Source organism: Sander vitreus, chromosome 12, assembly GCF_031162955.1.
Source record: "Sander vitreus isolate 19-12246 chromosome 12, sanVit1, whole genome shotgun sequence".
NCBI lineage: Eukaryota > Metazoa > Chordata > Actinopteri > Perciformes > Percidae > Sander > Sander vitreus.
In genome coordinates, this window is record NC_135866.1 from 27,246,025 (window position 1) to 27,271,667 (window position 25,643).

The 25,643-nt window shown below is 42.4% G+C and overlaps 1 protein-coding gene across 5 annotated transcripts in view; it reads right to left on the reverse strand.

Annotated features, from left to right (window-relative positions):
• Window positions 1–25,643, reverse strand: part of LOC144527100 (uncharacterized) — a 62,026-nt gene that overhangs the window by 23,253 nt on the left and 13,130 nt on the right. For 4 of the 5 annotated variants that reach the window (XM_078264981.1, XM_078264983.1, XM_078264984.1 and 1 more), the window contains 6 exons: window positions 21,850–22,030; window positions 21,078–21,276; window positions 19,068–19,161; window positions 6,866–7,154; window positions 4,623–4,896; window positions 706–1,017 (listed from right to left, as the gene is read on the reverse strand). In XM_078264981.1, coding sequence (XP_078121107.1) covers window positions 706–1,017; window positions 4,623–4,896; window positions 6,866–7,154; window positions 19,068–19,161; window positions 21,078–21,276; window positions 21,850–22,030 — 1,349 coding nt within the window. Of the gene's footprint in view, window positions 1–705; window positions 1,018–4,622; window positions 4,897–6,865; window positions 7,155–13,356; window positions 13,497–19,067; window positions 19,162–21,077; window positions 21,277–21,849; window positions 22,031–25,643 lie in introns of those variants that run through there. The other variant, XM_078264985.1, reaches the window with a different exon arrangement.

The following is a 25,643-nucleotide window of genomic DNA, read 5'->3' on the forward strand; positions in this document are numbered from 1 at the left end:
CATAAAGTAATCTATATCCACGACGTTTCATTTCTGGGATTGTTCGGGTGACGGTGGAAATTCCGCCGGATGTCTGTCATTTCGGCCGGATGTCCGTCACCTTCCGCTCTCTTTGTGTTGGCGTTCTAAACTCTGGTGGATTTCTGAGGACTGTGGTTAACTGCTCCTCAGATCTCTGCAGGGTAAATCCAGACAGCTAGCTAGACTATCTGTCCAGTCTGAGTTTTCTGTTGCACGACTAAAACAACTTTTGAATGTACACGTCTTTAAGGCACTTCTGTTTTTGTTGGCTTGCGGCCCGGAGGTAAAATGGTTGCCCCACAACCACAAGGTTTGGCGGAACAATCCCAGGTCATCTGGCCACATGTCAAAGTGTACCTGAGCAAAACACTGAACCCCAAGTTGCTCCCCGGATGCTGTATGTATAGCAGTTCACTGCTCTTAATACATTAAAGGATGGGTTAAATGCAGTAGTAGAATGTCACTACATTGACCTGTACTGTGTGTGTGTATGTGACAATGAAGAATAAAGTTTGACATCATCCCTCAAACATCAACATCAATGAAAAACTAAGGTAGGTAGGTAGGTGGGTGGGTAGCTTGAACCTATGTTGGTGATTGAGGTTTCCCGTTTTTCCTGAATGCGCACCTCGTAAAGCGCTTACAATGAAGTAATGAAGGTGATTGCTCTGGCTCTCAGCTCACCTCTGGGCGTTGCTGCCGGTCACATGACCCTGAAACAGTCTCTCAGGTTGTCCCAGAGGGCTGTCCAAAAAAACGGATGAGGACGACGAGCCACTTCCTCTGCTTCTGTTTACAATCTCCACTGGGGGTCCGTTACTGTCCCGCCGCAGGGACCGGCGGACTGGGGACATCCTCTCTGTAGAAACCAGGCCCACCCCTCCAATGACCTGTCCGTCAATCATCCTGACTTCGTTGACTCTGTGAGGGGAAGGGGGCGGGGTTTTAGTTCCCAGTGGAGGAAGCTGGCTGTCTCCATACTTCCTGCTCTTCTGCCTGGATGGTGAAAAATCAGATGGATTAATACACACCTGGCTACGTGAACGCTGTCTTCATGGCCAGAGTGTGCTGGGTCCTCATTTCTATTATTGTATTCTAATCAATCTGATCAATTACTGATCAGTTCTTCCTCTCTGCTTAAAGAGAGTTAAGAAGGGGATATTAACCTAGATTTATCTAATAACATAAATTACTGTCTCGGGTGCAATGTGTTGCCGCAATGTTTTAATTTAGCATTGTATACTAAGACTACAGAAGTAAACACAATAATCCATCTTGTCAGGCTTCAAGTAATGCGTTTGTGTCCGAACTACCAGCTTACCACACCAACCAGCATCCTGTGAGAAGATACTGGCAGCTACAGCCGTGGCTTAGGCGTGTGTGACAGCCACAAACTGAGCATCCACCGTCAGTTCTGGCAGGCCAAGTAGTCAAGACGCCACTAACCGCTATTGGCCAACAACACGGTCGCATCAGCTGATCTGCGTTAGCGCATCAGCTGGTCAACTCCCCTCGCTTCTAAATGGCTACACTCAAACAGGGCGCCCTACTTAAAGCCGCTTTAGTTTGTTCCTAACTGCTTGCTGCTCGCATCTATGCAACCCACCTCCTCCCCAGCTCCACCTTGTCGTGTATAACGTGGCATAGGCTTCTATGTCAACGTTGCACTCTGTTCATATGGGGGAATAGTTTAGCTCTCCCAGTCTTAAACTGTGTGAGCGTCCCCTAAGGCACACAAGAAACGTGTCTGATGCGGCGCTGCTGCTGCTGCTAGCCTTGTCTGTACACATGTATGTTTCCCATTGATTTACTGCTCTCAAGCAGTATACTTCATGTTAAACATAAATATATACTGATTTGACAACGTCGGCAGTATTGACGGTTCTGTATTGACAGGTGCAATATTTGAAAATCTTTTTTTAGTTACTGCATTTATATCTGCATTTATGTCAAAACGTAGAGACTTTCAAACATCAACATGTCATTTGTTAATATGTATTTGTGTCAAAATGACATCTTCTCGTATTCTATTTTGCCTGGAAACGCTTCGCGTGAAAAATAGGCGTCGGTCCTATTTCTAGCATGCACACGTCACGCCTGAGACTTGCATCTCACCCAGGCAGTGTGCAAGCTCTAACATGTTAACATGGGAGCCGAAATAAAAACGGACACGCCACGCAGCCAGTGTGTAGCAGCCAGTGTGAAGCAGCCAGTGTGTAGCAGCCAGTGTGTAGCAGCCAGTGTGTAGCAGCCAGTGTGTAGCAGCCAGTGTGTAGCAGCCAGTGTGTAGCAGCCAGTGTGAAGCAGCCAGTGTGAAGCAGCCAGTGTGAAGCAGCCAGTGTGTAGCAGCCAGTGTGTAGCAGCCAGTGTGTAGCAGCCAGTGTGTAGCAGCCAGTGTGAAGCAGCCAGTGTGTAGCAGCCAGTGTGTAGCAGCCAGTGTGTAGCAGCCAGTGTGAAGCAGCCAGTGTGTAGCAGCCAGTGTGAAGCAGCCAGTGTGTAGCAGCCAGTGTGTAGGCGGCCTAATGCTGCTGCTGTCCTCTGAACAGAGCCATACCGCCAAATTTAATTCGTAATTTATTCAATCAAATTTCCTAAAGAATTTTTATTGTCTGTGTTGTTCTGGACTTTAATGGACCTGACAGAACTGTTGACTCAAAACAACAATGGCGGACGTGATTGACAGATGGTTCATCCAATCACCTGCCAGGTATTTTTTTTAGGTGCCTGCCCTTTCCCAACCGGTATCCCATGACGGCTTCTCAGATGGCTCTGTGTTAACAAACCATCTGGCTCGTCAGGTTATCATAACTTTATAATGTTATTATAAAAAGTATTGATAGCATGATATTGGTTCCATCGATATTGGCAAGCTCTGAAAAAAGAAAGGCAATATTAGGAACCCCCTCGTGGATGTGCAGACATATAGAGAGGATAGTTACTGTATGCTGCAGTTGCTATGGTAGCAGGCTGAATTAAGGTCCATGACCTCAGTCAACCTCTCACTTCCTGATCTCTGCTCTCACCTCCTGCTGCACGCGCTCAAACGAAGCACAACCGTCAGAAATCATCACCTTCAAACAGTATGGACAGCTCGGAGGTGTCTCTGAGTCCAACGTCAGCTGGACTGGGTTATGTTTCCAGAGACAGACAATGTATAGACCGAAACACTGTGGCGTCGCGCTGGCACAAAAAACACCTCCGGGTAGACAAATGGCCATTCATTTGAATTGCGGAGATATGTAAAAACTGCAAAATTGTTTATTTCGGTTGTCATTTTTAGCCATAACTGTGACGTTTAAAGATATATAGTTAAACATGGAGGTTGGACCAATCTGACGTTTCTGCTTATTTTCCGTACTGTGTTGTTTTGCTAGCGTCTTTGATAAACCAAATCTAACGCCGGGTGAATTAGATCTCCAACTCAACGCTAGTGAAAGTGTTGACATATGAAAGCATCAAACATGTATTTTAGATGAATGAGGTAGAGTATATCCAGTTGTTCCTCATCCCCATTTTCTCAGTGCTGTTAAATTGTATGTACGGGACGCAGGAGTTTTTTTTACTCGGAAGTTCTTGTAAACAAACATTGTGATTGGCTCTTTATGTATCTGGATTAGGGCTGCACGAAATGAGGAAAATATCTAATTGCGATGAGATTATTTTTGTGGCATTTTAGATAGAGATGGCCCGATACCAGTTGTTGCTTCCTGATACCGATTCTGATACCTGAACTTGCGTATCGGCCGATACCGAGTACTGATCCGATACCAGTGTGTCATATATTTTATTATGTTTTAACAACTGATGTATGGATGTGATATTATTTCTATCTTTGTTGTCGGTCTGGCTCAGGTTAAACTCTTTGTGAAACATGAACAAACACAAACAATGAACGCCCCAGAACTTTCTTTTATTATGCAGTTTGACAGTCAGTCATAACGGAAAAAGAACATAAATAGGGCTTTTCTTTAGGGCTTTATTACATAGTATCGGATCGGTGCATAAACTCCAGTACTTCCTGATACCGATACCAGCGTTTTAGGCAGTATCGGAGCCGGAACATCTCTAATTTTAGACAGCTTCGACATGAAAGGGGGAGAGAGAGAAGGAATGACATCCAGCAAAGGGCTGCAGGTCGGAACCAAACCTGCGGCCGCAGGAGCGGGGGCTGAGCCTCTGCATATGGGCGCACGCTCGACTGGGTGAGCTACCCAGGCATCCCGATTATTTTGACTGATACTGCGATTGTGATATGATTCACGATATTGGAGGGAATTATATTTTTTGTATCATTACTCTCGCTTTCATTTAAAAATATTAAAATTAAAAAAATAAAATGATTATAGTGTGATTTTAGTGAGGACCTGTACCAAACAAAGATTTTTTTCTCTAGTCTCTAGTGTAGGATAGGATTTGTAGGCCGGGACGTCTCTGCAGCACCACAACACTTCATTCAGAATGGTTTGACACATAGTTTGCGTTTAACAAATATTGCGCCACCACTGCAATTTTGATATTGCACTAGTCCATATTGCGATTTCAATAAAACTGTGATTAATTGTGCAGCCCTTATTGGATTGCATGTGAATCAGTGTGCGTACCTGTGGAGGGAGCGGGTCTGGTGCTCCATGCTCTCTCCGTAGCCCATCAGGGGTTTAACGGAGGCCCGGTACTGCTGCAGCCCCCCGGGGATCCCCGTGACCCCGGCGTCCACCATGTCAGCAGTGAGAGAGGGTGGAGCGCTACACTGGGAGGAGGTCATGCTGAGGTGACCTCCTCCTCCGTCCTGCATGGAGGAGCAGTAGGAGTCTGGGTAATGTGGTCCACCTCCGCCGCGCACCACCAGGGCCATGCTCTTACTGTTGCCGATGTCATCTGACACACACACACACACACACACACACACACACACACACACACACACACGCACACACACACACACACACACACAGATCAGACTTGGAGTTTCACCAGTCACCAAAATTATTTTTTACTGGATCAGACTATGATGTCATAGGTCGAAATGTAAAATATGTGCTGTTTATGTAGAATGTATTTAATGTGTTTTATACACCCATTAAGGAAATCGAGGTCTGGTAAATGATGAAGGAGCGGACTACCCTGAATAAAATGTGATAGTGTTAACTTATTGACTCTTTTGTTGTTCTGTTCTTAGGAAATATGGAGATGGTGTTGCTTCTTCTGTTTGATTGTGTCTTTTCTACGTGTCTTGTCGAGAGTGCATTTTTCCATACAGCACGAAAGAATGTAATTACTCTTAACATGTTGTATTTCATGCCTGTGTGTGTTATGTATTTTATGTCATTTATTTATTCTGTACAGCACTTTGGTCAACTTTGGTAGGTTTAGAGTGCACTATGAATAAAGTCTGATTTGGATTGATTACGTTCCATAATGCCCCGACTTCAAACCCAAGTGGCTCTACACTTTCAGTGATTTTGTTGAACGAACCAGCTTACACGCCTACGTTCCCAGGAAGCATTCTTGTGCTACACCGTAAGCGCAGACACATTGCTGAGTATAATACTCTCAAATGTGCGACAAATGGTATTATAAAGCAAGATTGATAGCTCTACTTTCAAGCCAATAAGCATCTTAATTTCAAAGACTTATTGACATATGAGTCCTCTTCCTGAAACATTGCTAAAAGTCCACCTGTCCTTACGTAACAAATGGCCAACAAAATCCAAAAGTCAAAAAAAAAGTAATCCTTTTGTGGAGAACATCAGAGCAAGTCAGAGCAGACTAAACATCAGCCACTTGTTACATAGGGACAGGTGGAGCAGACACTAGAGCAGCAAAGAAAACAGAGACAACTACAAACTTCAAGAACAAGTTAATGTGAGACCCAAAAACAAACCTGCAATTGCAGGATTTCTGCAGGTTTCATCAAGTCAAATTTTAAGACTATTTAAGACCTTTTTTAAGACCATTAAGAATGACATTTAAGACCTTTATCACAACAACAACTAAGCCCTAAATTCAGTTTTTTCAAGCCAAGTATCGCTAAACTTGCACTTCCCCACAGCTGAAGAATAAAATCAGTTTTATGTCTGTGGTACAATCTGAAAGAGACTCGTGCCAATAACACCAAAGCTGATTGGCTGCCATAAAAGTAGCATGTTGGTCTCATTTGTAGTCGTAATAGAGCGAAATTATTATATTATATATAATAATATATAATTATATATGAAAGAACTACAACACCACGGAATAATAATAACAAAGAGCATTGGAGGCAGCTTACATGGAATTAGGAAAATTAAGACCTGTTTAAAATGATTTAAGACCTACAACACAATACTCTGAGTCTCAGAATTGAGTGTTGTATATTGTACAGATTGTAAAACCCTCTGAGGCAACATTGTGGGCTTTATACAGTGAATCACGATGACTTGACTTGATTAATTTTCCTTTTGTCATGGAAAAAAAACCATGCACATTGCATTTTGTAAGCTTGCAATAATGACTCAAACATTGATCCTACATCAGCTAAACCAACAGATGTTTGAATTCCTTCATTCCTTCTGCCATTAGGCTCTTAAATACTGCTGATGGCAATAATGCTTTGATTTATGTATTTATTACTTTACTTAAGTTGGATTATGGTTGTATATTTATTTAATTTGGCTTCATTTCGGCAACCTGTGTGCTTCGCTGCTCTTGCCTGGGTTATCCATTTGTTGACCTGCTGCTACAGACATGTTGCTTAATTGAATGATTGTGTTTATTCTTGTCTGTTGACTGCAAAATTGAATTGCTCTTCAGGGATACATAAAGTTGTTGAATTAAATTGAAACGGAGGAGCCTGCAGGCATCTCACCGGGCTTGACGTCTTTTCTCTCCAGTATGGCGCTGCTGCTGCTGCAGAGGGAGCTGGATCTCCCAGCTGCTGACAGGCGATCCCGTGGTAACGTGGCGCTGCTTGGATCCCCGACCGCTGCCCTCCCCCCTGTGCTACCTCCACCATACGCCATCCTGGAGGGAGACGAGGGCATGGAGCGGACCATGGGTGGGGACATGGAGCCCTGCAGGCTGTGCAGGGTGCTGCGGCTGGACGACGACAGGGCGTGGACTGGGCTGTGACTGCCGTACAAAACCTCTTTGGAGATCTGCAAAAAACAAACAAAAAAGAGTGCTCTAAAGCTACGCTCTGAGGGATATCATTGCCCAGACTTGTGAATTAAAATACTGATTTAAAGAGTTAATTTCCTCTTAACAAAGGTCACCCACCCAGACACTGTGCACAGAAAAACCTTACATGTACTGTATAACCTTTCGTTGTCTCGACATCCTGAAATAACTTTTTTAAATGTTTAGAAATACTGTACTGTTTGTCAATAGGATGAAATATTTGCAGTAAAACATATGTTTTGACGAGTTGTTCAGTGTTCAATCAGTTAACATAAATATTGGTTGAAAGAAAGCTTTTCAAATCAGGAGTGACAAAAATACCCAAATATTTTAAGCCATTCTTCGATACCCGAAAAGGAGATTGTATGGTCATATTCTGGGGAATGTTGAAAGCCAGCGCGACAGATTTTCCTAGGTTAATTTTATAACCTGACAGAGCACTAAATGAGACTATAGAGTCCAGAACAGCTGGAACTGATTTCTCAAGATTACTTAAATACAGGAGGACATCATCAGCAAATAATGAAATAGCATGGTTCTTTTCACTTGCTGTAATACCGGTTATGTCCGGATTAGTCCTGATAGCCTCGGCCGGGGGCTCAATAAACAGTGTAAACAATAAAGGTGACAGGGGGCACCCTTGTCTACAACCTCTGTGCACTTTCAAAACCGAAAAAAAAGCTTTTCAATTGCATACAAAGAAAGAAAAGAGTAAATGAATGCAAAAATGTCCCAAGAAATCTCGGAATGTCCCTAAAAAACATCATCAAGAGGGCAGAAATTAATTAAGCCATCATTTTATCTTCATTCAATTAATTGAATTTCCATCTGTGACATACATTGTCACAAACAGCGCTGTTTATAAATGCACTGATAACAGCAATAGCATGCTTTGTATTTATCTATGTTGGCACACAATGCTGATTCCTGTCTGTATTTTATTCTGGGCTCATTTCTCATTAAAAAACAGCAACTTTATGCACTAATGACTATTTTCTTTTTAAAGTGCCCCCATGCACTGACCTTTTATATTTTTTTCCTACACTGAATGAAGGCTACATGAATACATGAAAGTTGAGTCAGTAGTGATTCATTTAATGTTCAGAACAGGTTTGCTCAGACCAACACTACCGCTTTTAATGTTTTATATCATTTAGTGTCATTGACTTTAGTTCAGATTCTTTCTGTAGTTTTGTAGGCTTAACTTTGTTATTTCAAATGTTCTTATTTTAACATATTTTTTTTGTATTGGTATTTGTGTCCTCCAAATTTAAAGTTGAAGTTCTTTGTCCATGACGCGTAGAATGACGTTCCTCTTTTCCAGCAGCAGCAGGCAGGGGACGCATGTTTCAAAATGAGAATAGTTGATACTATAAACATTACAAATCAGAAAAATGTAGCCAGAAATACACATTCCATGCTCATGTTACTCACCCTGCCAAAAGGTCATCCTTAAAAAAATTAAAGACTTGATTCAAAACATCTTAATCTGGCAGATATAACATGAAAAAAGCTACATTACGTTACATCCCCTGGAGAGGGTGGGGGGGGGGAAGCTTTCTTAAAAATGAGACGTCTGCCAGGTGTGCATGAGATGAGATTAAAACAGGCAACAGCAAAGGCTGAATGCTCTCAGAGACCAAAACAAACCCAGTGCAGGAAAAACTGCTTTTACAGAGAAGCCCTGCGTAGGCATGCAGGTGTGTGTGTGTGTGTGTGTGTGTGTGTGTGTGTGTGTGTGTGTGTGCGCGCGCGTGCGTGCGTGTCTGAAAGCCGCGCAGCGTGGGAAGAAGTCAAAGCGTCGACAGGCTCTCATGAAGCCAGTGTATCAACATGTGTGAAATGGGTTGACTTCATGCTGCGCTCCACAGCCGTATCCACGCTGACACACAAACCGTCAGATCAACTGATTCCTCTGCTGCCTGAGACATAACGTGTTAAACAACCACAGTTGAGTGGCTCCGGGCTCTGACTGCCAGGCTGATCCAGGAACAGCCAGTGCATACGGCTGCTGCAGCTGCTGTGTAAACCTCGCAACTCTGAACCTAAAATATACTCTCTGCTTGTTTGCTTCAACTTCATCTATTCATTATCAGTACCTGGTTGTGACACGGCAAATATTAGTATACACATGCATACAATGAATCTGGGGGTCTTTATGCACGGCAGAGGGTAATGTGTGATAATTCCACGTTTTTGTACACCCACCTTTTATCTACATCTCTTTCAGTTTGGGATTTCCTTCCTTTCCTGGAAGACCCTTTTCTCAGTTCCCAGTAAACAGGCCTGGACTTGTTGCATTTCATTCAAAAGTGTCTGGGTGGTCCCAATGAGCCGTTTTACATATCAGGTTCTGCCATCATGGAGCTCTGTCAAGCATTCAACTGAAGCCAGTATTCCTGAAACTCCACCAAAGTTGTATTTGAAATACTACTGGATGTTAGGCTGAATGTTTGGGATTGATGCACAAGGCATCTACTTGGTTTCCATTGTTTTTTTGAGGGTGTAAGGATATAGGGTGCTGTATTCTGTACACATCGTGAAGCCCTTTGAGGCAAATTTGTGATTTTGGGCTATATGAATACAATTGACTTGACTCTACTTTTTGTTACTTTTGTTGCTCATTCTGAATAAATACTGTTAGCGATTGTACACTGCATCGAAGCAATCCCTGTCAGGAAATCAAATCAAAGTAGTTAAGTGAATGAGTGAACTACTTTACATCATCATTCACTTAGTCAGGTTGAGCTGCCAGAACACACTGATATCCCACTTCACTGGCCACTTGAGCTTGGGGGCTTTCTGAAACTTTGGTCGTGTGGACTCTTGCCTCCAACAATCTCTTTGTCTGTCCTTTTCTCGTGTTCCCGCCATTAATCATGTTAACAAGCATGTCTTTTCCTGTGCTACTGTACACAAAGCAACATCACTGCACATATGTGACTCAGAATGATAGAGCCTAATCTTACATGGCACTCACTCCGTCTCATTTAAATCAAGCGTAACGTGCGGTATGCGCTGCAGCTCTACTCTGAAAAATCCACAAAAAGGAAGAATTTCAATGTGGGTTAGAGCTCGGTAAGTGTTCAAGTGCATGTTGCAGTATCATGGAGCCTGACTGTGTTATATAGTAATTACTTCTATTATAAAAAAAAAGAGAGTAGTTTGTTGATACAACCAGTAGTAGGCAGATAATCGCGTACTGTCATTAGATGTTTCCATCATTTGTCATGTCACAACACGCGGAATCCAAATCCGGAGTGTAAAAACATGGTTTGGGGCATGCATTACAGGGGGTTCTCCCGGGTCAACAAACAGATGGACAGTTATACACAAATATGTCAGCTGGCACGTCGCAATGTGGCTCTTCCTTCACCACAGCTGACAGTGAGGAAAACACTACGAGAGATTAAAAAAAAAAAGGCTGTATGTGAAATAAATATTCACTTTCATTCTATTTCAGTGTCTTTATTCCAAGTGTGACGTTTGTGCACAACATACACACTGCCCCCTTGGATTTTTCTTTTCCCAATGCAGACATCTGCACTGGTACGTAATGCCTCCAGGAAATAGCCACAGCCTTGCACTCTCCAACACTGACACTGAAAAGCTCTTACCTTCTCCCACCTAATCTGCTTTTACAAGCCACACTAACTGCCGGGCCATGTAAATGGAAGGGTCATCCACACTGAGAAAGATAATGATAACGGTGTGAGCACCCTACACTGACGAACGATAACTTCTGTAAACACCAAGCACCCTCCAGATGTGTCGGAGCTTGAAAAAAAGCTATCGATGACCTGTTACTGCTCTACACTGCGCAGAGAAAGAAATGGAAAACCAAAAGGGAATGGGTTCACGAAATTACAAGGGTTGACACATTTTATTCATATTTTCGCATGAGTCAGCATCAATTAGATGGTATCCTGGCAATCGTCAAAGAGGACATCAGCAAGAACCAAACAAACGTTAGAGACCCCATCAGCAGCCTAATATTACGTTAGATACGTTCAATAAATTGTATAACCAGACTGAGTGATTAGAGTTAGAACGATTTTTAAATGATATATTTATAGTTAGCGTTCTTACACTTTGGCTATATTGAACGCGTAGCGTATGCAGGGCGTTCGCGGCGCGTACGTGCCGCCGAATGTATCTTTTAACCTGCTACACCTGCAGCGCACACACGGCGTAGGATTGTGTGAGTCACAGGCGAGACGGAAAGCTTTTGCTTTGAGATTGTTGTCGTTTCTTCAGTTTTTTTGGAGCCTGCACGGCGCTGGGAAAAGCGTCAATATACTGTCAGCTGATATCAGAGGACGCAGGTGAGGGAAACAAGAAGTAAAAACGCTCATTGACAGTCATTACGTTGTTTCCTGTATAAAGAAATATAGACACTTTATGATCCATTTCTGTGTAAAAAGGCTGCACACACCTCACGTAATGAATATAAATAGAAGACTTCTATTTTTATGCTTGTAGAGTGGATCTCCGCGGAGCATACGCACCACTACGTGCTGCTGTCGTGTCCGGTGTAGCCAGTTTCATTGATTATAGTGGAAGCAAAGTTTTGGAACGTCTGCTCTGCTTACATCATGGGTGCAATGTAGCCGGCACAGAGTTGTTACTGCAGTGTGTTTGACAGTTAGTCTGCTTTTAGGGCCCTGTCTTGCACCCGGCACGGTGCAAAGCCCGACACGAGTGTCTTTGCTGGTTTAAGACCGACGCAGTTGTCAGTTTCCCGTCCAGCGCCCACGTCGTTTAAATAGCAAATGCACCTGCGCCCATCTGTGCGCCCATGGGCGTGCTGGTCTTACAGGGAGTTGTGTTCAGGTGCATTCTGGGCGTATTGCTATCTTGAGGCAGTGGGAAGTGATCACGCCATTAAACCAACAAAAACCTGGTCTACAGTCAATAACGCAGCATTTCATTGTTATTGTAACAGCAAATTAGTAAAATGCGCCTAGACTCGTGCACAGCGCACGCACACTATGCTTGTTACACACACAGGGACGAGCAGCAGCACACACACATGCAAAAGATTACAAAATAAAATATTACGGTGCAAATCCACCATCTTAATAGCAATGCACCAAGGTCCAAACACGCCTGGCTTTTAAAGGGAATGGGAGATGACACTCTGATTGGTTTATTGCATGTTACGCCCAAAACACACCTATGATTAATGAAGACACTAAGTACAACCCTTTTGAACCATGCGCCCGGCTCACGGACCCTTTTTTTCACCATTAAACTAGCAAAAGTGGATTTGTACACGCCCCAAACACACCTGCGCCAGGCACTTCACGCCGTGCGCTTAGATCGTTAAAATAGGGCCCTTAGTGTCTGTTGGTGTTAAAGATTCTTTTGCATATGAATTTGAATCAGTCATAGTTTACAAATGATATGCCATGTCAAGGCAAAAAGAACTGCATTATCATTAAAAATAAACAAATCGACACTGCCATTACGGCAAGAATATATAGGACTTCCGACAACTTCATCCAAAATGTTCCCTAACAGCACAGATACCCTCCTCTGACAGGGTTAGATACGTCATTGTTTCTAATTGGCGACACGGTGAGCCATGGTAAGTGAAACAAACACATACAGCCGGGAAAATGATAAATAACGAAAAATTGTGTTTACCTACAAACGTGATAACCATGTTCACAGCATTCCAGCCCAAATAACTGAAGTTTTTTTCATGCAGCACAAACGCCACCATCTTTCCATTATACTGCAATTCGTTGTCTGCTGCACATGGTCATCGTTATTGGTCCTAATGTGATTCATAAGTTCTAGTACACATAATAAAACAATGGATATCTTACATCTTTTCTCCATTTAAACAAAAATACAACCGACGTCTCATTTGCACAAACTTCTGCTATCGTCGTAAGTCACAGTGTGGAATCAACTAAGTGATTATTTCAAATCAGTCTGACCAATCGTTTCAACCTGGAGGTTTACCACGCAAACACAGTGCAATGCACCTCATTATAGAGGTTTCAATCCACACCCATATCCAACCAGACTGTGTACTGATTTTTTTAATTACACATTGATACGATTCTCCTATGTAACCTGTTGAGTTGATGCAGCTCATGTTCCAAACTCTACTCTAAACACACAGCTTTGTATAATACTGAAATACAGTTTGTGCCATTTGGGACTTACCTCAGCACTAACACAGTCAATAATCCAGAAGCTGTGCAGATGAGAGGTGCACAGCAGCCTGCATGACTGAGTGGGTTACACCATTCAAATCCATCTCTTTATTAAAAAAGAAAAAAAGTAAGGGCGTTGATCTCGAAACCTACACACAGCCGACATGTCGTAACACATAAACTACCAAGAGTCGGATAATACGACATCAAAATAAAGCCTGCAGTGTAACGTCCAGACCAGTTAAACAAGGAGGGCAGGCTGTCAATCACATGATTGTTGCAGCACAAATTGAGTCGGCACAGATTCTCCACAACAACAAAACCTCCTTCCAACTGTGAATCAGCCCTGACTGGCTTTCAGCTAACACGCAGCATCTTCTCTCTCAGCACACAAACACACGCACACGCGCACGCGCGCACACACACACACACACACACACACACAGGTTTGTGGCACTATCTTTGTGGGGACCCATCATTGACATAATGCATTCCCTAGCCCCTTACCCTAACCTTAACCATCACAGCTAAATGCCTAACCTTAACCCTTACCCTCACCCTAACCAGAACCTCATTCTAACCCTAATCCTAAAACCAAGTCTTAACCCTCAAACAGCCCTTTAAAGTTGTGGGGTCCAGCATTTTGGCCCCACAAAACTGTCGGGACCCCACAAGTATACTGGACTCCCGGTTTTTGGACCCCACGAATGTAGTTAAACAAGAACACACACACACACACACACAGGTTTGTGGCACTATCTTTGTGGGGACCCATCATTGACATAATGCATTCCCTAGCCCCTTACCCTAACCTTAACCATCACAGCTAAATGCCTAACCTTAACCCTTACCCTCACCCTAACCAGAACCTCATTCTAACCCTAATCCTAAAACCAAGTCTTAACCCTCAAACAGCCCTTTAAAGTTGTGAGGTCCAGCATTTTGGCCCCACAAAACTGTCGGGACCCCACAAGTATACTGGACTCCCGGTTTTTGGACCCCACGAATGTAGTTAAACAAGAACACACACACACACACACACACACACACACACACACACACACACACACACACACACACAACTCAGAGTTCTAAGCCCACAACAGTAGTAAGTATTGATGTATTTTTTTGAAAAGTCATATATGCTTTTCATATATGAAACTATGATGGAGGGCTTGGAGCCAATGTTGGGTAAATATGAGTATTACATATCATATGAAAGCTCTCGGTGAGATACATTCAGTGCCAAAAGGACACAACTGAAAGGATGAGCCGTAGGTTGTAATCAAAACAAAACAGCAAGAGGGAGGTTTTGGCATGGAGCATGCTAACAACCCTTGGGCTTGGAGCCAAAAGGGGCATCCGTTGACCAAACTTGAATCAGCTGCTGTTGCCACGCATTGAACACAATAAGTGGTCATTTTGTCTTATTAGATTAAGCATTGCTATGGAATATTTTTCTTTTTTTTTAAATGGCAAAAGAGTAAGGCTTTTTGGCACAAACATTTTCCCAATAGATTAATGCTGAAAGGAGTGGTGTGTAGGTCAACAGTTAAAGTAAACCACATTCATTTTCACTCAAATGTTTCAATTACACTTGGATCAACACCGAAAAAAGATAAGAACGAATATCTTCGTCTTAAAGTAATGCTCAGCAACTTTCCCCAAGCCTTTCAAAGTTACAACAGATTTTCATTTGCTCCAAGCCCTATGTCTCATATTTGAACTGAAGAGATACCATGACTGAATAGACCTGTTTTACCCAAGCTAATACTCATTTTAACTTTTCCCTATTTCTACAGGGACAACGTAATGTACAGGAATTCACAAGATCTGTATTCAAGAATAATTACTATGATAAACATAACATGGGGGAATGAACGTAGAACATTCCACAGACTAAATGGTCTGTCTCGAGGTTACACCATACTGATATTGTTTATGTGAATATCAGAGATAAACAGAAAGCAGTGGACAGTGAAGGAGGCGCTTCTCTGTCAGCATCTCATCTGTCAGACTAGTGGGAGCAGAACAGCGTCTTGGCGTTCTGACAGAATCAGACCCCCTTACTGACAAAAGCTCCCATAATCCCAGTAACTGGCAACGCAGGGGTAGTGTGTACTGTAATTGAGCATTTTATAAACATCCCAAACTCATGGATGGAAAGCAGAGGCGTGTTATCACGGCAGCTCTGAGAACATGAAGCATGGACAAAGTCCTCCTGCAGCAGCAGATCACAGAAACACATCCATCACATCTCTGGGTCTGAGCTCTCTAACCAACAGACCTTCCTCCACAGCGCTGTGGAGGAGGGTCTGGCTAGTCCACACAGCATTCCGGGATGGGAGAAAAACGTGCTCTGGTTTATTGGCATTTCTATAAACCAATCACAATCGTCTTGGGCGGTGCTAAGAGCCGGACGGAGCCACGGTGCCGCTGCAGAATAACCTCGGGAAGGAACTTGTTTTGGTGGGACATGTGTACATTCAAAGGTTGTTTTAGTCGTGCAACAGAAAACTCAGATTGGACAGATAGTCTAGCTAGCTGTCTGGATTTACCCTGCAGAGATCTGAGGAGCAGTTAACCACAGTCCTCAGAAATCCACCTGAACAATCCCGCAAAAGAAATGTCGTCGATAAAGACTACTTTCACACCTGCCTCGTTAGGTCCGTTTAAAACGAACCCTGGAGCGTTTGGCTGCATAGTTCAGTTTGTGGTGTGAAAGCTCATCTGAACTCTGGTCAGATCAAACAAACGAACTCTGGTCCGCTTGAAAACGGGGGGCCTTGGTTCGCTTATAAGTGAACTAGAATTTGGTTAACTTTAGCTGAGAACACGATCTACTAGCCTGCAATTTCTACCTTGCACACAATTACGGACTTATATATGACTTAAGGGATGATGACTTTTAAACGCATAAGCTGTTCTGACCACACATCGCTGGTCGTCTCTCTCATCGTCTCTCACATTGTTCGCCTTCTTCTAATATATCACAAACACTAAAGCAGAACCAGAAAGCCCGGGACGCTCCATTATTTCTGAGACCAGAAGTGTCGGCGAGTTTCGGATATTCTGTCCAATATACAAGCGACCGATTGCGGACGGGTGTTTACAGTGTTTGGTGCATCTGACAAAGTGCAGTGTGAAAGCAAACCGAACCAAATGAAAAATGCAACAATGTTGCAACTTCACCCGCAAATTGCACCGAGTCCACTGAACTATAGGTGTGAAAGCGCCCTTATATAAGTGTATGAGCCAGGTATAGTCTATTATTGACGAATAAATTTTTTTTGGTCACTTACGGTAATTAGGGCACCTGATGGCGGCGGAGGAGGTCAGATGGGACATCATCTGTTCACCTGGGCGTTTCTTTGTGCATAAGAGAGGGGGTGACAGGGGTCCGGGAAGGCTTATTTTTTTGGAACGCAGTTTTACGCTGTTTAATGCCGGTACGTACATCTTATGACTATTGGACACCTTTGTATGCCAGTGAAACACTTATGGAATGTCTTAGATGCACAACCTTGTTTGTTTCTCCTGCAAATAAATCTACAAAACGCAGTCATTGGATGTGTAAGTCATTAACAGCAAGCGCATCTGGCAAGTTAGTTCCCCCTACTCAGCCTCTCGGCGGCCAAAATTTTAGTTTTCAGATAGTCCACTATAATAAGAATCAGAAATACTTCATTGATCACAGCGGGGAAATTGGGTTGTGTTACAGTTGCTACAATTGTAGAATAGAAACATAGAGAAATTATAGGAAAAACAGAAACAAGAAATAATTAAAAATAAAACCGTCATTTTTGGCCAGCCCCACATCCTTTTTAGCTGGCCCAGTTTAACATACAAGACTTTCTGATGGCTCTTGTCCCGTGTTTTGCTGTCACGGAGGAAATGAAATTAGAATACCGGAGAATGAATCATCTCTCAAGCAGCCAACAATTACAGGTGTCACACAATTTCCTGATAAGAAGCTAATTAAAAACTGGGTCACTGCCAGAGAAAATAAATCCCCCAGCCCCTTTCTGACGGAAGAGTGAGTATGTGATAGGGCTGGACGATATGAGGAAAATATGAGAACGATATTATTTGCGATAAACGGATATTAAAGGGTACCCAAGTGCTAAAATACAACAACTTCTATGGACCAAATTGAACATTGAACTGAACACAAAAGGCTCCAACAAAAAAACGGATTATTGCAATTTAAAGTGCAGTTATTTTTTTTTAAATCCTTGAGTGCAACCTTGCAGTCTTTCGCGATGTGTTTATTGTGTAAATTGACAATGACAATGACGATTAAAGGTCCCATGGCATGAAAATTTGACTTTATGAGGTTTTTTAACATTAATGTGAGTTCCCCCAGCCTGCCTATGGTCCCCCAGTGGCTAGAAATGGTGATAGGTGTAAACCGAGCCCTGGGTATCCTGCTCTGACTTTGAGAAAATGAAAGCTCAGATGGACCGATCTGGAATCTTCTCCTTATGAGGTCATAAGGGGAAAGGTTACCTCCCCTTTATCTGCTTTGCCCACCCAGAGAATTTGGCCCGCCCATGAGAGAGCGACATCATGGCTTTCAAACGAGCGAAGCATGGCAGTTGGTCAGGGCCACACTCCCAACCTCCACCTTGCCCCCCCCTAACTCTCCTCCTCAATAGCATTTAAAGCTACAGACACAGAAATGGCACATCCTAAGGAAAGCTCATTGTGGGACTGGCTCTAGTGGCTGTTATTCTGCACCAAGGCTGAATTTCGGGAAAGAGACTTCAGATACAGTATTAGGGGACCACTAAGGTCTGTATAAAAGAGACTTCAGATACAGTATTAGGGGACCACTAAGGTCTATATAAAAGAGACTTCAGATACAGTATTAGGGGACCACTAAGGTCTGTATAAAAGAGACTTCAGATACAGTATTAGGGGACCACTAAGGTCTATATAAAAGAGACTTCAGATACAGTATTAGGGGACCACTAAGGCCTATATAAAAGCATCCAAAAAGCAGCATGTCATAGGACCTATAAAAAAAAAGGAAATGTAAACACATTGTAGGGCGTTTTCACACCTGCCTTGTTTAGTCTGGAGTGTTTACCTCCCTAATGCGGTTCCTTTTAGCTATTATGCTCCGAACGGCTGGAACAGTCGGCCTGAGGATCTGACAGCAGCTGGAAGTGTTGGAGTCTTACTTATTTACTTATATTACTTTACTGTATTTATGTTGTAAAATGATATTCTGTTCGTATTCGTTGGATCTATTATTCTATTGTATTGTTATTCATAATATATTTTTCTCTCTTATCGATTTTCTTTGTTTTCTTTGTTTTGTCTTCTTAATCTATCTTATCTAGTTCTTTAATCTAGTTTTGATTTCACTCGGTTTAACTACTTTTACTGTTATTATAGCTTTTAAATCTATCATCTAGTCATCATTTTTATTTTCTCCTGGGCATTGGTCTCTAATTGTTTAATTGTTTTTGTCTTTTCTGTTGATTTTACGGTCTACACTTTCTCACGTTCTACACTTGTTCTGTCTTATTATTGGCTTGTCGGTCATCTGTGAAGCACTTTGAACTGCACTAACCTGTATGAAAGGTGCTATACAAATAAAGTTTAACTGAGTGACGAATGTGATGAAACACAACTGCTCTTTAATCGGGTCACTGCAGGACACGATGCAAAATATGAAAGGTGGGGACAGAAGCAGAGTTTTGGCTGACTCACCCTTCCCTCTGTGTTGGCCGGCCGGGCATGGCGGTTGAACACATGTGCTGGGTCTTTATGATAAACCTTCAGACAGGAGTGGGATGTGATGTTTCTAGAAGCAAACAGAACACACACAGTGGCAGTTTAATAACTCTGAAGGTGTGTGTGTGTGTGTGTGTGTGTGTGTGTGTGTGTGTGTGTGTGTGTGTGTTCTTCTTTAACTATATTCGTTGGGTCCAAAAACCGGGAGTCCAGTATACGTATATTGTGGGGTCCCGACAGCTTTGTGGGGCCAAAATGCTGGACCCCACAACTTTAAAGGGCTGTTTGAGGGTTAAGACTTGGTTTTAGGATTAGGGTTAGAATGAGGTTCTGGTTAGGGTGAGGGTAAGGGTTAAGGTTAGGCATTTAGCTGTGATGGTTAAGGTTAGGGTAAGGGGCTAGGGAATGCATTATGTCAATGACGGGTCCCCACAAAGATAGTGCCATGCACTATGTGTGTGTGTGTGTGTGTGTGTGTGTGTGTGTGTGTGTGTGTGTGTGGACAAAAAAAAGGCTGTATTTCTGTGGTTAGCTTGGTAGATATCGACAGCTAACATGCTGCTCAGGCAGAGCAGTGGCCATGGTCTGTGGTGGAATTTAGACTGCACTGAAGATGACTGAGGTGAACTCGGAGGAACGATAGAAAGGCCGACATTTGATGGCCAGGAGCTCCAGACAACCAACCAACTGCTGAGTGAACATAGTTAATGCACGTACATTCTGACATTATGAATGGGTAGAAAGAAGAGCAGGAAAGGAAATATTTAGGGCCATGGTGTAGGTACGTACATTAAGGGTGCGTCGATTGAATGGTCATGTTTTCTTTTGCTTTTAAGATCATTTTGGGGCATTTAGGCCTTTATTAGACAGGACAGCTGAAGATAGGATAAGGGGAGAGAGACAAGGAATTACATGCGGCAAGGACCGAGCCTCTGCACATGGGGCGCACGCACAACCAGGTGAGCTCCCCAGGCGCCCCAATTGGTCACATTTTAAATCAGAATCGGTATAAGTTGAACTTACACAACTAATAGGCATATTCCACTCTCTCTCTTAGAGACACAACATAAACCATAGCAGCCTATGCTATGTTATTGGGAGCACCTTAGAGTTGAACAAATATGGCTTTCCTGGAAAAAAAAAAAAAAAAACATTGTAGAAAATAAAAGTAGGAATAAAAGCTAAATGTGCACAACACATTGTTGTCAAAATATACAAAAGAGAGTGGAATATGTTCACATATTGCCTGCTAATAAATAAACAGTTTACTTTCTTATCTCTACATTTTTTTTACTTAATAACACACAATGAAAAACTGAAGTAATTTTGGGAGGATGTACATTTAGTTCTGAGTAATGCAGGCTATAAGATTCTTTTCTCGAGCACTGTCTTGTACTTGGGTCATATTTCACTTGTAACATTACAGAGGGACAGATACCTGGTAAAGATACTCCATACAGCAGCAAGGAAAAGCATACCCAGAAGCTGGTATAAGCCTGATTGAGGTTTAAGGGAAGATTTGTATGCCAAAAGATGTCAGAAGTGGACATCGTACCTGAACAAAACATAAGGACACTGGCTTACAGCTGGGACTCATTAGTGGATAAAGCAGCTACTTGAAATAGTAAACATTCTATTTCTATTTTTGTGGCTATCATCACCTTTCCTCGCAGGTCTTGTTTCCTTTTTGTTTGTTTTTATTTTATTCCTTCTTAATACTCACAAATTGATGTGACTGTGTACTGTGTATTGATTTGAAGTCTTCTATTTATTGTGTAATGCTACACAATAAATAGAAGACTTCAAATAGACTTTGTGATCGGTCTCCTCCGACACTGCTTCCAGTTCGGTGATCGGCCCCAAAAAGCGTACATATTTAATTTTAGGTTCACCCTGTTCTGTATTACAGTAATCTAGGAAGCACCCATGTTAGTGTGCTTTTGTATGTCAGTTCAACTGTGAGTTACTGCATCAAAAGGCCCCCACCTGATGTCCTCCAGGTCGTAGTAGACGTTGCGGCTGGTGTCTTTGATGTAGATGGCCATGTTGGGAGACTGGAGCATCTTCATGGTCAGCTGATGAGGGAAGGCGGTGACAAACAGAGCCCGCAGCGCGTCCGGACTGCTGATCTCAGCGGGAATCCTGACCTGCTTAGTCTCCTCCCCATACTGCAGGTACAACACACCTGACAGCGCACGCACACACACACAAACATGGCTTTAGTCTCACGCACGCAGGGCTGTAAACTGTGAAAATAATGACACATCCATCAATCTGAATTCACCAAAAAATATAAATCTGTTTATAAGTTTTTTGTTTTTTTTAAGATAATTTGTTGGGCATTTAGGCCTTTATTAGAGAGGACAGCTGAAGATAGGAAAAGGGAGCGAGACGGGGAATGACATGCAGCAAAGGATCCCGGGTCGAAATTGAACCCGCAGTCGCTGTGGCAAGAACCGAGCCTCCGCACATGGGGCGCACGCTCAACCAGGTGAGCTACCCAGGCATCCCAATCGATCACGTTTTAACTCAGAATCTGTATTTTACACCACTAGTAGGCATAGTCTACTCTCTTTCTTAGAGACACAACGTAAACCATAGCTTAGAGCTGAACAAATGTGTGTGTGTGTGTGTGCGTGTGCGTGTGTGTGTGTGTGTGTGTGTGTGTGCATGTGCGTGTGTGTGTGTGTGTGTGTGTGTGCGTATGTGTGTGTGTGTGTGTGTGTGTGTGTGTGTGTGTGTGTGTGTGCCTGCCTACCAGGCGGCCTCTCTCTTGTCTGGCCACTTGACCGGCCCACAGGTAGACTTGCTCTGGCTTTACAGCCCCTTGTAAAGGGGACTGTGGGGGGCAGCACCTCTCCCTCAGACATGGTCTCTGAAGCCAGAGGGTCCTGCTGCTCCGCCGTGCCCAGTACACCTGCACAGGGGGGGCTCCTCGCCTGGATGGAACGAAAAAGGAAAAAAGAGCAGACTTAAATACACTATTATATGGGATTCTAGTCCTGCAGGGACAATAGTGACATGGACATTTAGAAGAGGACAGTGAGCTTGAATGATGATGAGACGGCTTCAAACTTCCAGAGTTAGCCTTTTTATACGCATAGGGAAATATGCAGAGAGACGGGCATTTTCAGCCTAATGAATTTCCATTTTTATTCAAATGTACTGTATTAGTCACCTGCAGCAGTCACATGTCTGTAACATCCACAGTGCTTGTCAACATAGTCTTCTCCTCACCTCAGGGCAGTTCACTACACCACAGTCAGATGTTGGCATTTCAGTCAGCCAAAGCTACTTCTGATACAGCAATTTGGTAAATAAAACTATAGTTAGTATTAGTGTTTTTCAGTGGAAAAAGAACACTTCATGCAGATACTTCACAATGAATCTGTGAACTGCAGGAGGGCTTTTTATGTCAATCGTTGACTTTGACGTAACAATAAGCATCAGCAGACTAATATAACAAAGATAAGGAACATGATACAACAGGGACTCTTTTCAGAAGAACATTACAAAGTTGACTATAGGAAAATAAGAAGTTGCTACCGAGGAAATAGTATGGATCAACGGAAGTACATTTCCGGGATAACTGCCTGACTGATGTGATGTGACGTCTCTCCTTTCCGCTCTCTGTGTGTTGCCGTTCTCAAAATCCCTTCGCTTTGGGAAACAGCAACCAACTTCGAGCTAACAAGCTATATGCTATAAAAGGGACAGTTCTTAAGAAAATTTGGATCGTGCAACAAGACAGGCCTGCTTGGTTCTTTCGGCGAATGATTGTAAAGATTTACAAAGAATATGTTTACGGCATTTACTCTCTAACTGGGACGTTTTGGGACTGATTTGTTGGGATTGCTGTGGACGTAGTTGTAAATCAATACACTAGTAAGAGCATATGAGGTTTAACCATGGATCCAGCTAATTTAAATAGCTCATGTTACTGTATTGTGTGAACAGTTAACTTCATTTAATAGTGGCGTTGTCTTTTGCGGGGTGCAAATGTTCCACCTAAACAAGTTCCTTCCCGAGACTATTTAGCAGAGCCACCGTCGCTGCATCCGGAGCTTAGCGCCGCCCAAGACGATTGTGATTGGTTTAAAGAAATGAAAAAAGCCCAGAGCCCAGAGCCCCCTATCCCAGAAACTATGTGTGGTGTAGCCAGACCTTAGTCCACGGCGCTGTGGAGATAAGTCTGGCAATGCGAGACTAGTGTGTGTATAAAGCAGTGACTTGATCAGAGGTAATTGGTCTGATGTGGACTTCCTCTTGGCAGCCCAGGCATGTGACGCAGTCCTGTTAGCAGACACTCTAATCGATGCACGGCCACTGAACTGATGTTTGCAAGCTGACGTGTGCACAAATGCATACACAAGGACACATACAGAGACTCACTTGGATGCACAAAAACACTGAGTCAACACACTGTAATGACAATGTAAGACACACGGGCTAAATGGTGCCCTGTGGCTAACAGGCCACATATCCACAGTATACTCTGCAACACACTAAGATAAATTATAAACATCTGTCTGTGTGTTAACGCCCAACCATCCTCACCGACCACCTCCCCCGCGCAGCCAGCCGCGTTCTTATACAGCGGCCGTCAGTGTGGTGCATACAGCAAAAAAAAAGGTGGAATGCTTACGAATTACAGTGCTTAACTTTTAGTAGCTTTTTGAACGAAGGGTTCATGAGAACAGGCTGAACAGTGATATAACCACAACATGTATCCTGGAATTCATTCAAAACTTTGATTTGTTTAAAAAAGTAATAAATAAATACATATTTTAAAATATGACAGAGAGAGACAATCATATTGCTAATCGCAATGAATTGTACAGCAAAGTTTGGAATTGTTACGGCTCTGAGGACAGGCGGGGAGGAGAATGAAATAAGGTTCCACAGAATTATATTTATGTGTCAGTTATATTGAGTGCAATATGTTTTGTGCAATAAAGTTTATTTGTTGAGTCTATCTGTTAATTGCTTAATTAAATACTGTAATGTTTTTCCGATTCTAATAAAGGTTTATTCATTAATAAAAGATGAGGTAAAATTCATCAGTTTACACCAGTGTACAGGCATAAAAGTTAACAATGCAATTGCCCCGATCACAAAAATTGTGATATATATATATATATATATATATATATATATTTTTTTTTTAATGCATTTTTGATATTTTAAAATCCATTTTCAGGAATTAAACCTGCTCTCAATGTCCCATTAATGGAGGCAGCATCTTCACTGTCACATTGACAATGTACATTTCCAACTTCTCGGTGGAAAATCTCAAAGACGTTAAGGATTTAGAGGAATCAGATCAAATTTCATACAGTGTACATGAGGGCCAGTCAACCTTTTGTCAACACGTAGACGTGTCAGAACATGTTGAGCTATCTGCCAGGATAAACTAGAAAAAGCATCAAGACTCAGAGCTACAAGTACAATCGAGGCTCCATAAAAGCCAATTGATAATCTGTTCAAAACTAAAAGAAGTCTTCCTCGAATTCCATGAGAAGCTTGCTATCAACAAACTTCAATATTCACTTAAAGGGTCAGCTAGTAGGGCCTTGTCTCCATGCTCTATTCTTTCCCAATCCTCTCGGTCTCCTCCGATTCATCTCTCTGTAATCTCCCTGTAATAACAAATTAGTTAAAAATAATTTTTTTTTTTAAATCTAACTAATTAAACAAATAAAATAATGGCCTACATGTAGTGGTGGAAAAAAAAATAGAAAATCGTATGTATCATGATTTTTTTGGCGACGATTCTGAAAATCGATTCTTTTCCCCTGAATCAATATTTTAGATTTTTTTCCCCGAATAATTCACCAAAATATTATAATATATAGTTATACCATACTGCCGACGGCGACTACATCATTTCTGTTTCCAGCAAAACAGACTGAAAGCTGATAATGCAGAACATACAGAACATAATTTTTATAAATGTCAGACTGACTGACTGACATGTGATGTGCATTCTTCTTAGAAAACAATTTTTAGAAATGTCTCGTGATATATTGTCTCTAGAAGTGCGTTATTCAACTTTTGTTTTTGTTAAAGAAGGAAAAGAAAATCACAATACTCAATACTATCGAATCGCAATAAATTAAAATCGCAGTACAAATCGTATTGGCACCCATGTATCGTGAAAGAATCAAATCGGGACAAAAGCATATCGTCCCAGTCCTACCTATATGACATAAAACTTAAACTAACACCTGGGTTTTCAATCAGATTTTCTGAATATCTGTTAAGGGGTTCCTCAGGGGTCTGTTTTGGGGTCTCTTTAATTTTCTATATTTATTAATTGCGTATAAATTCCCTTTGCTGCATGTCATTCCCCCCTCTCTCTCCCCTTTCATGTCTTCAGCTGTCCTATCAAAATAAAGGCCGAAATCTTAAAAAAAACAACAACAAAAAAACAGACAGACAGAAAGACATAGGGAGACAGAGGGAGAGAGGGGGAGTGCGATGGACTGAAGCGTATGCTACTCACAGAGTGACGGCTGACTCATTATGAATGGGTCCAGCACGGGTCAGCGG